The 14,335-nt window shown below is 34.8% G+C and overlaps 1 protein-coding gene across 2 annotated transcripts in view; it reads left to right on the top strand.

The window, feature by feature from the left end:
• The window catches only part of Zeb2 (zinc finger E-box binding homeobox 2), a 127,120-nt gene that overhangs the window by 87,824 nt on the left and 24,961 nt on the right, over nucleotides 1–14,335 (top strand). For both annotated transcript variants that reach the window (XM_023561107.2, XM_013142388.3), the window contains one exon: nucleotides 1,897–1,968. In XM_023561107.2, the coding sequence (XP_023416875.1) occupies nucleotides 1,897–1,968 (72 nt within the window). The remainder of the gene's footprint in view (nucleotides 1–1,896; nucleotides 1,969–14,335) is intronic.

Here is a 14,335-nt window from a genome sequence, read left to right as displayed (position 1 = left end):
AAATTGAAACAAAACACACTGTAGGTGAAAGTGACACCATCAAACCCAATGTTCGTGAAAGATTTCAGTTGCACAATCTTTAGTAAAAATTAGAAAGGGTTATAGCCAAATAATGCTGCAGCACGCAGTATACACAAAATGCTAACTACACATTTTTGCACCCAGCATTTATTAATTTGGGAAGCAACCACCTACTGTAACTTCTCTTTACTTTTTCATAAGAAAATGACAATGAGGAAGGAAGTGCAGCAGAAATCTTGAACATTACCACTATTATGCAAAAAAAAAAAAAAAATGCTGTTAACTGTTTTCCCCTCAGTGACTCGGTGTGCTCTCAGATGGAAAACTTATGATTCTTGTGACTCTTGGCTACCAGAAATCACATGAGATGAGCAAGGAAGAAAGACACAAAAGCTATATTTATATCTAGTAGTGAACTTCTCAGAAATACCTTAATTTAATTACTTGCAGAGACTGATAAAAACATAGATGAAGGAGCCTTTCAAAAGATCAATTATTACAATTGACAATGCACTATTACTATACATTAAACTTCTAAATGTTTTATGCAAAATGTCCCTGTGAAAATATTCCCTAAATAAAGAGAAGTCCAGGATCAGGCATGAATTTTAAGTGGTTGTGCCCTCTAAGCAAACACCATTCAAATTATCTGTTCCAGCAGTGGCAAGAACTTAGCATTTATGTGTATTTTTCTGTTCTACTTTAAGAGGGCCATGGTATCTCAGCTCTGATCCCACAAACATATATTGTGCAAGACACTGCTTATAAAATATGTCCTTTATTTAGTAATAATATTTTCTAGAACCTTCTGTCATAGTAGTCAGGATGTGATAAAAAAAATCAGGATTAATTTGTGAATTTACAGAGTCCTATTTATAGCTTCTCTTATTTTAAATAAAATCATTATCAACAGAGAGATTCATTCTGGGCCATGTTTAGTTCTCATCAGAACTGTCATTGGAAAACTTCACTTTTTAAAAGGTTATGTTTGGTTTACTCAAAAGATTTTTTAATGGGAAGCTATCCTGCTCTGCCTTCTGACACACTCTATAATTTGAAGGCAGGGAAATTCAAGAGTTCCCTGTTTTTCAACCGCTTCCTTGTTTGAAACTATTACAGTTTTTTTTAAAATGGTCTTTGATAATGAACCATCAGCTTCAATGTTAAACATATTCATCTTTATCAGAACATTGTGCTGTTGGTACATCTATAATTTTTCCTCAGAAAATGACTGTGGAGGCAAAAATGATAAGAAGAAAAATGCACTCATGAGAGGTTGGGAAAGGGATAGGAAAGCCATGTTTTAGAAGTTTACATGAAACAGTTAAACATGTATTTTTGATGCCTTTGGGATGTTTGTTCTATAATCTAGGCATTTTAAGTTTCAGTGTGTAGAATTAGGACTTTAAAACAACACGTTTGTCTAGATTAGCACCATCATAGTTACCCCAAGGAGAAAAAAAGGCATGAAAATAAAATGACTTGTCACTAAGCACCCAGAGCTACCAGAGATATAGCAGCTAGCGTGCCTCTTCATAAGTACAAATACTTAGTTGCTTTTGACTCTTATTGAAAAAATAATATCTTCTCCCTGTTTGTCACTAGAACTGCCACCCAAAGAAAAGCCCTTCATTTGCTCCAAATAAGCACCTCTGTTTTTCACAGCTTGCAGTAATGCTTAAAGTAAATAAGTTTTTGTGCAGCTAGCACTATTGGATTCATTCAATTGCTTGAACAAAGCTATTGTTTAGAGGTTTACAACAAGCCTTTTCTCTGTTTCCTTTAAAAGAATCTTCCTTGTCCCTGTGCTTGGCATGCTTAGTATAGTAAGCCTTTCTACAATTTTCAAATGCTAAAGATAATTTTCCCCCACAGAAGAAATGAAGGAAGACTATGTCACTCTGGGGCCGGAAGCCACGATCCAGACTGCAGTTAACAATGGTACAGGTAGGCTTGCTCACCACACCAAGACCATGTCTGTCCTGTGTCATGTGGATTTATTGTGTAAGGGAAAGAAACACAGACCCTTCTTTTTGTATCTCTTTGACATAACAAGTAAGTCAGATGTCACGTCTCTAGTTTTGTTTTAAGTCCAAATTTTCTATATTTTGGTATTTTATGAGCAAATATGCCTTTCATTTTCATAGCCTAAATCTGCCTCTAAAGCTCAAGAATGTTGAACTATATAAATGTATCTTTTTATTATATGAACTGGGTGAATTTTTAGTAATAATTTTTACTTTAAAAGACTATAGAATAATCTTTACATTAGAATATCATATGCCTCTACTAGCCACCACCTCACATCAGTCTTTGAGAATTCAAAGGATATGTTGTCATGTAGATCGTAAATTTTTTTCAGAAAACCAAATTTCCATGAACATCCCATACACAAATTAATCATGTACATTATTTTTAATTCTTTCTTCACTTTTAGTTCTCCACATCTGTCAACACCTCTGAACAATATTTTCTAAGTAGAAATTTTAGAGAGACATTGACGATTTTATTTATTTTTAATAAAATGGAAAATTTAGAGTGGGGAGACATGAAGCAGTGTTCTGTTTTAATCTCCTCCTACTACAGAACAGAGGTTAAGGACAACTGTCACAGTCCATTTTCCCCAAACACTGTATGGCAACTTCGCTCACATTCCCATGTCACCCACAGAAACCTACATTGATTCAGTATGTTTATCTCTCTTTGTCGGGATGAGACTAATTATTTTCAGTGTTTCAAACAATCTTCCACAATGCCATTACAAATATTAGCACAGCACCTAGAACAAAATTATCTTCTCAAGTGAAACAACAACAACAAATTGTAACTATTTCCACGCTACTCATGAGAAAAAGCTGGCAGTTTTATGAAATTTCAGAAATGTAAATAATTAAGATGATATTCATATCTCCCTTATGTTGATACACATCATAATAAACTGCTCATGCTGCGCTTCTATTTAAATGCCCTCATTAATAACTTAACAGGCATTAATTCATGTTCTTTGGAAGTAAAATAAGAGAAATAATGAAAACCATTGTCATTTTTTATTCATTTGGATACTATCAATTTAAGGTACAAAATGAAACTGTACATGGTGTGCTTATGTAAAAAGTATGGAATTAGAATTAATTTCTAAATGTAGCTGTGGAAGTAACTAGATCATGACCTTGGACAAGTCATTCACCCTCTTTGTAACTCAAACTCCACACCCGTTACATGAATAGATTGAGCTGGTTTCTTGCTGAAAATATTTCTTGTTTAAATATTCTATGTTCCTGGTGTACTATCACCATGTAAAAAATGAAAATAAGGTCAAATAATTTCATATAAAAATACAGTAATGAAGGACTACTGTCCTGACTCATGGAGCTAGAAACAACCTTGTGTTCCACTTAAAGAAAATGTGAAGTTTCAGCTTTAAGCATACATAAAAGCTGGTTTTTACTAACTTTATGAGCATTTAAAGTGTCAAAAAAGATTTATTTCATGAAATGATAATTTACTAGCTATTTTTATTTACCTAAGTTTAATAAAATGGTTCCTATCCAAAGGTTTAAAAATCAATCTTGAATGCCCTTTCTCTGGGCTCTAAGATCTCTTTCTCTCTAAACGTTGCTCCATAGACGGTCAGTAAATAATAAATATTTGGTGAATGCCTTCAATATGTGTGCTGTTTTACGCATGCATGGGGGAAGATGGTCCACGAAAATTCAGATATTTTTGTGTTTTTATTTAATCTGGAAGATGAACCTAATATATATATATATATAAAATTTATGAAAATGTGTTATAAATATGCAATGAATTATAGAACCAATAATTATTTGAATTATAGAAATGATAAAGATCCAATGGGGTAAGAATTCGTATAGGGTTTTATAAAGAAGGTAGAATTTGGACCAAGTACACTTCCAGTAGTTATGAAGGAATGTGGAGGGGCATTCTAGCAGAAGAGGAATCTGTGCAGAAGATAGTAGTAGAAAAATTTAGTTCAATAGAGGAGTCCTAGAGGAAACTTATGGGGAAACAAAAATGAACATTTAAGCTACAGGTAGGTGCTGAAGAATATAAAATATCTGAAAATGCAAAAAGCAATTTTTCAGCCATGTTATTTTACTGCTATGTTTGTGGGGAAATCTAGACTCTAGAAAATAGCTGGAAGGCACTGTAGTTGTTCAGGTATGAAGTGATAAGAATCTTGTCCTGGGTGGTGACAGTGGAGAAATTAACAACTGAGTCTGGATGATGGAGGATAGCTTTAAGACTACACATCTGCATGCTTAGAATATGTTCCTTCTTGGTATTTCTAGGTCTTTAAATGAATTCAATTTTGAAAAAAGCTTGCACTGCCTTTCAGACATAATGAATTTCATAGAACAGTTTTATGAATCTTCATCGGAAATGAGGAACCCCAATAGTAAAAATTTATAAGATAGAAATTTGAGTCATGCAAATATATTCAGATAGTACTTACTATCATAGGACTATGGGATTTTACAATTGAGAATATGTTTATTGAAACAAATATTTGAGCTCAGAACTCCTGGTGGATGGAGGAAGAATCAAATTTACGGAAAGAAAAAAGGATTGTGAGAAGAATGGAAAACATAATCATTCAGAAGCAAAAATAGAGAGCTCTATAATGGTAAAAATGATCAACACAACAACTTCAAATAACTACACTTGAAAGAATACTGAGTGAACACATTACACTTGGAAATTAGGAATTCACTGGTGATCCTTAATTTAGGGTACCCTTCTCAAGAGAATACATATCTCTTTTTAGTCATAAGCTCACCACCTCTCCCTGATATCTTTTTGTATGGTAAAAACATGTGGAATTGAGATAATACATCTTTTTTATAGAAATTAATTTCTGATGGACCATCTTGTTCTCTTCTCTCATGGCTTACTCATCAATACCCAGCTATTGGCTAAACTTCTTCGCCCATCCCAAGCTATAAGTGTACTTTCCTCTGATGAACCTATAAAGTTTTGATCATTTTAACACCATAGATCCTGGGATATCTAGATAAAAAATGAGTAAGAGACACACAGCATTAGGACTTCCTTTTCATAGTTTTAGGTTGGAGGACTTTGGACTCCTGGTCTGCCACTCCTTATTCCAGTCCTCTATGCTTGAACTCTTAACATTTGATTGTTCTTGAGCCTCTATATTGTCCTTTATGTAGTTTCCACATCTCTCTTGCGATGCTTTTCTCATTGTTCACGTCCATCTTTCAGTGCTCCTCAGGATCTACGAAAAATTAAACTCTTCAGTCTAGTGTTCAGCGCTACCCATTTCTTACCAGCAGTGCTCATTTCTAATCTGATCAAATCCCTTGATGACATCAAGAGAATCACATTTATACTAAACACTGAAGCTCCGCCCATGCTAGCTCTTCAGACCCTGGCTGCTTTCTTTTAGTCATCCAAACATTTCTCACCCTTCATTTTTCAGGACTAGTTCACATTTCCTTATGTGGTCATCTTTAAGCACCTCCAGCCACATCAATTTCTCTTTCTTCTCTGAAAGCCAGCCATCCTAATTTGCATACTATAAATATTACTATGTGGAATTATTCCTCTTTTTGTGCAACCTACTGAATTTCATGAAGATGTTTCTTCAGCTGAGAAGGGATGGTACATTATGATGACATCTGCTTCTTAGCATTGTTGAGGTCTTAAGTTGATAACACATACAATTGACCAGAAACTTTCATTTTAAGAAAAAGACTATTTCACTGGACTCAAAGTGCCAAATACAGCAGTGAATACACATGGCAGAATGTATGACTTTTGAAAGAATGAATAGCAAATATTTGGGGAAGATTAAATGGATGCTAACTATTAAAAAAAAAGTCATAATAGGTGAAAAGCATTGTCTGTTGAGGAGATTGAGTTAGTATCTTTAGAGTGCAACCACAATTTAAGTTCCTGAAACCCAAGTTGTTAAAGGCAAAGAAAAACAGCCCAGTGTATCAATATTTTCTTTCTACAACAAAGTTAGATTAATAGCACAGCAAAAGTGATTTATGACAACATAAAACACTGAAACCCCTGATTTATATTAGACTGTCATTTCATAATTTCACTGTTTTTTAAGCAAAGAAAATAATAATGTTCCGAAATATAAAGAACATCATTTTACAAAGAAACTGATGTTGTCCAGATATTAATAGAATTCAAAATCAGAATGAAATTACTAGGTAAAATTTTCAAGAGTGTGTGGAAAAACCCCTGTTTTCTAAGAAGATTATAGAAATGGAAATATTAGGAGTGTTGCAAACATGAGTTTGCCTACACCTTACAGTACCAAGAATCTGTCTTAGATGCATGTGATCATTAACATTAATGCAGTTCCACGTGTGTATCAAGGTCCAAATGGGCCCCTGATGTTTTCCTCATTGAATGTGAGAGAGTTGTATTTACTCAGGCAAGGTAGTACTGTAGTAATAAGAGGCTACTAATAACCATCTCCTTTTGCTAGGAGGGAGAGGGTGTGCCTTAAATGCTGAAATCAGGCAGGACCAATTTAGGTTTCAGTTTTTAATCTTGCACAGCACAAGAAAACTTTTGTCCAATAACTAACTACATAGACTTTAACCATATGCATTAAACATGCCTCTAACATTCTACTAGTAATATAGTAAGTATTTTACACATGAAATATATTCATTATGGAGTGCTGCAGATTCTAGAGTCAGATAATCTGTATTTGAATTTTGTCTCTACCAATTATTTATTACATGAACTTGAGTTCATAAGAGACTATTTTTTGTAACAGGAATCGAACTCAGGACCTTGTACTTGCCAGGGAGACACTGTGCCACTGAGCTTTACCACTGACCCTGAACTTGAGTTCATACAGTGATTCATAGCCCTTTACTTCTATAACAGTAAAGTGGAAATAGTAATCCTATATGTACAAACTTTCCTTGCACAGACTGAATGCTATGCTATTTCAAAAGAATCTACAGCATCTAAACTAGGTTAGCTGCTTACCATATTTCTTTGGTTTTGTTGGTTTGTTTGCTTACATCTACACATAATCCTTAAACTATTGTTACTAAGAAATAAATGTATTGTAAACTGTGTCCTCCCTTCGCCCTAGGTGTTAATGGTCCCTCATTTAACCTCTCTAGAAAACAAAAAGATAATATTTAACAGATTTGTAATAAAAGACTCACTAGTCAATTTTGAGAACTTTTGCTAGTTAAGTTCTTTTGATATTCTACAAAACTATACAGACAAATTGTACAGATGCTTTTCACTGTTCTGTTGCAGAGATTAAACTATAAAAGTTAAGAAGTAGTTACAAAGTCTATTAGTAATCACTTGCATCTCTCTAACAAGTCTTTTATCTCATTTCTTCTTTAACTATCATCCTAAATTATTGAAGAGGAAATTTAGCAATATTTATAGTGTTTTATATAATAATGATAAAAAAAAACTGTTAAAGATTTTCCTTAGTTGATAACTAACTACCATCAGGACTAATAGTTTTTTTCTTCTTACCCTGAATGACAATCAATAAACAAACACTGAAACATTTGTCCATGTTAACAGCTACTGTGATACCACACCCATTATGGGCAGATACTTTCCCAATCCTGAGGATTAAACCCAGGGCCAGAATTTGGATGGAAATTTAAGAAACTCTAAAGAAACAGAAGTTTTAATTCATGCCCTTGCCCTTAAGAAACATGAAATTTATGGTTCCAATAGGAAAAATGTGATGATTGAAGAATAAAATTTATAAATAATACAATAATACCTTGATTTACAAATGCTTCTGTTCACAAACAATTTGGTTTACAAACAGAAACTTTCAGCAAAATTTTGTTTCCATAAGTGAACTCTACATCCAGTGAGGAACTTCACTGCAACCATCTTTCATCTTGCTCAGAATCATGAAATTAAGTTCATGAACTGAAGCTCCACTGTATTATAGTCTCATTAGCACTTTAAATGAATAATCACTTGAGATCCTACTAAGTACAAGACATTTTGTTAAGCATCATGAAAGATGCAATCAGCAAAGAAAGATACAGTGAGCATTAAAGATTTATGTTCAGTTGGATAAATAAAATAGAGGTAGATGAATAAGAAATGTGTGTAAAACGTTTAATACAGTATTAGGACATACACACTCAATCTTGGCTATTACTATTATTGTTGATTATAATTATGTATACATCAAGATATTTTACATGAAATATAATAAGCTGTGTAAATTCCAATACAAATTGTTCAGTGTTGTAGAGGGTCTCTGACACAGTATTGGATCAAATACTCTATTGGAGATAGAATGAATAATCAAGAGATACCTTCAGGAAATTTCACATTCCAGAGAAAATTTCCTCAAGAAAAAAAAGAAACTTTCTAAACATATTTTTGTGCAAAAAAAGAAAAAGAAAGACAGGCTAAAAATATGAAAGGAGACTGTGTGAAAGATATAGTAGATTATAGGAATCTACTATATATATGTTATGTGAGAGAATAGATTTAGATGGTAGCCATGGTAAGAGACAAGAATATGTCTTCTCTCTCTCTCTCTCTGGCTTTTATTTTTAGCAGTAAGATACAAGAGGAGGGAATGATGGTAGAGAGAATTTGGTCAAGTTTAAGGTTGTCCAAGGTATCTACAATTTTTTTTTTTTTTTTGGTCTTTTTCCTTTTTTTACGTTACGGGGGATCGAACTCACGACTGCCTGCTTGCAAGGCAGGTGCTTATGCTGCTGAGCTAAATCCCCAGCTCCTGGTATCTACAATCTTTAAAGTAAGTAGGAAATAAAGGTCGTCAGTGAGCGACAAGGGAAAAGAAATAGAGTGGAATCTTAAGTACACATTTAGAGTAATCACCATGACACTGTGGAGATTCAATGGTTATCAGGAAAGAAATCAGTCTGAAATTAGATCGTACAATTATTTAAATCTCTTAGATACACTTGATACTTTGAGAACACAGACTACATTTTTGTTTGATAAAGCAAAAATTATATGAGAGAAATGGAAATGATTTCAAATTCCAAGGTGAACTGAGGCAAATACATAAGACAAGCACAAAGTTCCTGGTTCTGGTTCTGTGATACGAGATTGTCCTGTGTATATTGAGCACAGTATGAAATTGTAGCCATCCATGATGTTGAAATAGAGAAAATTAAGGCACCACGAAGAGAGGATTCTGCATGAACTAGCTTTTGAGGGGTGAAGTTTACCAGAATGATAGTTATGGCTACCTTAGGGAAATACAGTCATGGGCTGGGTGTCATTTTCCTGGAGCTATAAACAGAGTCCGTCTGCATCCCACGGTGAAAATGCCTTACTTTACACTTTAAAACGAAGAGAGGCTCCTTTTAGAGTACAGAAGTTTGCATTTGCTTTCTCCAATTTCTTCTCAGTGGGCACCTTGATTTATACAGTGTTGATAGTTGAAAACAGTTTGTTTGTTGAATTAATGAATAAATAAATGAGAAGTGATGAATTAATGACCCAGGTAACAATGGTTTGAAACGCTTATGTGTGTTACAGAATGTGCTGACCCATCCTTTTTGCTCTGTGTCAAGACAGATATGAGTAGGAAGAGTTCTGTGGGAAGGGTTGTGAGGGATAGGGTATTATCCAGGGATGGCACAGTTTCATTTAATCTGAAGAAGCGGAACGCTTGTGGGTGGATGTCATTAAGCATGTGGGGGGAGAAACCAGTAGTATGGGAAGTAGGAAAGCTTGAAACATTTTTTATTTACTGTAATCATAAAGTATATAATGAAATAATGCCTCATACTATTTCACCTTTACAAGGTGCTTTGAAGAAAATTATTTTTATTTTGTAACTTTAAAAACTTGACTAAATATAAGAACTACCTAATTTAGGAAAACAGAATCATTAAATATTAAATGGAAAATTTAAGTTAAGCTTCTTGAGTCTAGAGAACTTTTGTAATTTTTTATTTTTTGCCCGAGTAGACTCAATCTGGATCACCTAATTTAAAAAGAAAAGAAAAGAACAAAACAAAAACAAACAGAATTCTGAAGAGTAGGGACATGAAAAATGAGATTAAAAAGATAAAAATTGCATATATGGAGGCATTTTAATTGGCTTTCCTCATGCTAATTTACAGTGTAATAATTTGTGGTTGTTACCTAGAATTACTAACATCACTGTGAACTTTTCAGCATATAGGGCCTTTCCAGACGGTATTAAATCAGGCTCGGTTGAAAACCAAAATGATGGCGCTCTCTGTGTCTCTGTGTCTTTCTGTCCCTCTCTATCTCCTTCTCCTATTGAGTCACTGTGTTACAGTGGAAAGAGCAGTGGGTTGAGTCAAGCTGTGTGAATCTGCATCCGGCTCTTTCAGAAATGAGTTGTGTAACTTTGTATGACCCATTAACTCCACTGCATCTTACCAGTGTCAGCTGTTAAATGAGGACACCCGACTAGAAACTTTGGATTTTACTCCCCTTACCCTTTCTCCTAATGAAATTGTACTGGGAGGCATGAATGAAGAAAACAAAAAGCTGGACCTCCCTCGTTGGTGTGGGATGTCCCAGGGGACCTGCCTCACACTGTTTGACCAGAACCAGCTTCCGTGTTGTGTGACCTACACAGACACAGGGGAGTTGTGCAGACATGGGCCCCAGTTTTTTTTTTTTTTTTTTTTTTTTTTTTGCCCTTCTGCTGCTAACCTGAAATTTTTAACAGCTTTTGAATACATCTGCCTTGCATTTTCATTTTGCCGTGGGTCCTATAGTCATGCTACACCTCACAAAATGCATTAGAATGATAGCCGAGCATAAGTCAGGTGGGAAGGAATGTGATCAGGAATCTACTACCTGATTGAGACACCAGGTAGAAACGCTAGGCAGGCCAGATTGACAGGACTTTTCCTTTTGTGTCTGCTGAGCAATGAGATACCAAGAAAAGAACTAGACCCAGACTGAGCACGAAAGATAGGGGTCCAAGGCCTACGTCCTCCGATTTGGTAACATTAGTGATAGTGCTAGCAGGCTGGCAAACCAGTAAGCCTGTGGGAGCAAAATTTGGCATTTTAGCATTAGCCTTGAGGAAAGTGTGGAAAAGAGTAAAAAAGTTTTTGCACCTCTATTTTTTATCCTCTAATTCCTTTTATTTGTTTTACATGGAGCTAAAACTAAAAAATGCAGTTTGGGCAGAAACCACACCAGTTTGATGATAAGGTATTTCTCAGTAAGAGCTGAGTGGAAATGTAGTGTCAATCAATGGTACAAGATCAGATAATTCAATTAGTACCTAGATAGTTAACAAGAAGTGAGCCACAGACTTTGAAAGCACGTTGTTTTCTCCTTGTTTTCCTCTGTCTCATGTTTATAGATTAGTAGAGTTTTGTTGTTCAGTCAGATGTCTGCCAATGAAATTACCAGTTTTAATTCCTTACATTGAGCTTTTAAAAGTAAAGGAGAGAAGAGAAAGGCAGAAGTAGCATTTGACAGGGTAGACAGGAATTGGTCATGTTCAGACCCTAATCAGTGTACACCAAGAAGAGCTTGTTCACTTCCTGGCTAATGAATGCTGTGGTGTTATTAGCTTTGTTTGTGATTAGGAGCAGCTATCTCTACTTCACAGCAAGAGTTCCCACAAGAAATAACGAATAGCCCAAGCTTCTTGAGTGCCTCCTTCATTCAGTTAACAAATATTTAATAAGCACTGTTTTCCTTGTGATGTTGCCTGTGGTTTCCAGGCACCTCCAAAATATTTTTTTGTAATCTTTGTCTATCATAGTTCCTCTGTCAGAAACTTGTGTTGTGCTGAGTTTTTAATTCAAAAGAATACAGATTAAACTCTCCAGGTTAGTGAGTGAATCAAAAATAAATTGATTATAATTCATTCATTGAAACTATGGAATTCTGGAACTTCAAGACTATCCTAGAGAGCACATCCCAGCTCATTATGAGGCATCTGAAATTCAAGAGCATAAAATAACTCAGTCAAAATGAGGAGTCCAAGGCCCTGAACCTGGTGTAATTATTCAACAGTTGAGCAATAGCTTCATCCCAGGCAATGCGCAAGGTCTAGATCACACAAGGCTGAGTAAGACCAAGCCTGTGCCTTTGTGAGGTCGCAAACATGTGAAGGAAAATGTACTGTGGGGCATGCTGAAGTCCACAGTTGAGATTTGCAGCTGGTGTTCAGTAAGTGAAGACGCTGTGAGCTTCAGTGGAGATAGAAAGGTTATTTCGAAATTATTTTCCATGCTTTTCCTCAAAAGCATGTTACTCGTAGTTAGCCACGTGAGGTGAGAGATTAAATTCTTAGAGTAGTGGTACTTAAACTGGCATGATTCAGAAGTTCCTGGAAGGCTTGTTTAAAACACAGATTGCTGACTAGAAGGAGCCCCAGAAATTTGCATTTCGAACTTCTTAGGTAACTCTGATGCCACTGCCTGGGGACCACATTTTGAATATCCCTGAATGTCCTAGAGCAAACTACTGACTGTTGCGTATGTCTCTGTAAAAAGTGTATGTAATAATAGTGAACTGCTGGCCCAAATCACTTCTTAAAACCCTCTAAAATACAATAAAATCATCTGAGTGTTGTCTTTGGTAATATGCAAATTCCAAAATTTTAGGTTACGTAGAAAAGCACAGGTGAGTGTATATTGTTCAACTTGACTTTTTTAAAATTATAGTTCTATTATTCTATATTGATACATAGTAATCACAATTGTCTAAGGGTTAGTAGTCACAAAACCTTGATATTCACAATCCATCACTATAAAACCTAACTTTAAAGTAGATGTGTCCCTGACTGCCTCCTGCTGCTGAGAGGGATATTTGATCCTGCAATCACTCTAACACCCCACTTCTGTTCATTCTTCACCTCTTTGTCCTAAAGCCGTGTATATGTTTCCCAGAGAAAGCTCCATCAGAGCAGGGATGGAGAGACTGGCCCAAGCACTCTACTGATTTCCTGCAAGAGAAGCACACTTTCATTTGCCCTTGAGGATCCTGCCATGGCTTTTTCTGTGCTTCTGTACCAGAGGCTCTGTGAGGCTGCACCTATAACTGTATGATGAGCAAAAGATTAGCTGCCCCCTCACAGGTGCTTTTAGATATCTAGTGTCAATAAGCATTTTGGAAACTTTCTGCAAAAATGTATCCATACATTTTTAATAATGAAACACATGCATTCATTAGTCAACTTTAAACTAAGTAGTCATGAAAATTTATATAGTTCAACGAATGCTGAGTATGTGCTTCTTTAAAAATTTCCATACAAATGATAAAATTAAAAATAATTTTGTGTCTTTTTTCATCTATAATATTTATAAACAGACTGGTTTTCACACCAATGGGAAAACTATTACCTAACTGAATGATGGTTTACATTACGAGGTGAATAAAACCTAGATTATGTAATAAATAAATAAATAATAAATAATTTTTATGTAATAAATAAATAATTATGTAATAACAATTTCTGCATTACACTGAGGAAGCATGGTGTTATATATGTAATTATGTGATCCCTTCTTATTATACCTATGTGCATTTGAATATTGCAAAATTGCAACTATTTTTGTATGTCTCCAAATATAAGAATCATGGAAATATGAAAAGAAAAGTTATCAGTCAACCTCATGTCCTCATCCCAAGTCCATTCTCTGGCACTATAGATGTTCAATAAATAATCATTAAACAGAGTGGGATGAATGGTTCAACTCAGGTTTTTTTTTAAGTGAACTGAGCTCTTCTAGACACTCCAAAATGTTTTCCAAAAGAATTATATATTCACGTTGAAGTTTATTAAAAAGGACTAACAAAAATATCCAAATTTATTTTTTTCATTTTGTGATGACAATTAAGATACTAAACCTGCAAGATACTAAACCTGAATACATACTTCCTTTACTAGCAAATATTGTTACAAAGAAAACAAATGGCAAAGGCAACAGAAAAGTAGAAAGAATTCAGGACCACAGTATACTTAAGGCTATAATACTAAGTGAAACCTATTTTTAAGAAAGTATCCTAAGTCAGGAATGGTGGCATGTAGGTTTAATCCTAGCATTCTAGAAAGCTGAGGCAGGAGTATTACACGGTTGAAACCAGCCTGGATAATGTAACAACATAGAAGATGCTGTCTCAAAAATTATAAAGAAAAGTCTGGAGATACATAGTTTAGTGGTAAGTACTTCCTAGTTTCCATCCCTAATGCCAAAAGAAAAAAGTATCATAAAACAGTGCCATTATGGGGAGCAATCAATTTTTTTTAAATTTAGAGTTTTGTTAACATTGCTTGTTTTTTAAATATCGATATATATTGTATCTA

The sequence above is a fragment of the Cavia porcellus genome, unplaced genomic scaffold (genome assembly GCF_034190915.1).
Source record: "Cavia porcellus strain 051 isolate PalLab524CR breed Dunkin Hartley unplaced genomic scaffold, mCavPor4.1 scaffold_12, whole genome shotgun sequence".
NCBI classification, from domain to species: domain Eukaryota; kingdom Metazoa; phylum Chordata; class Mammalia; order Rodentia; family Caviidae; genus Cavia; species Cavia porcellus.
This window is presented reverse-complemented; position numbering and strand designations above follow the sequence as displayed.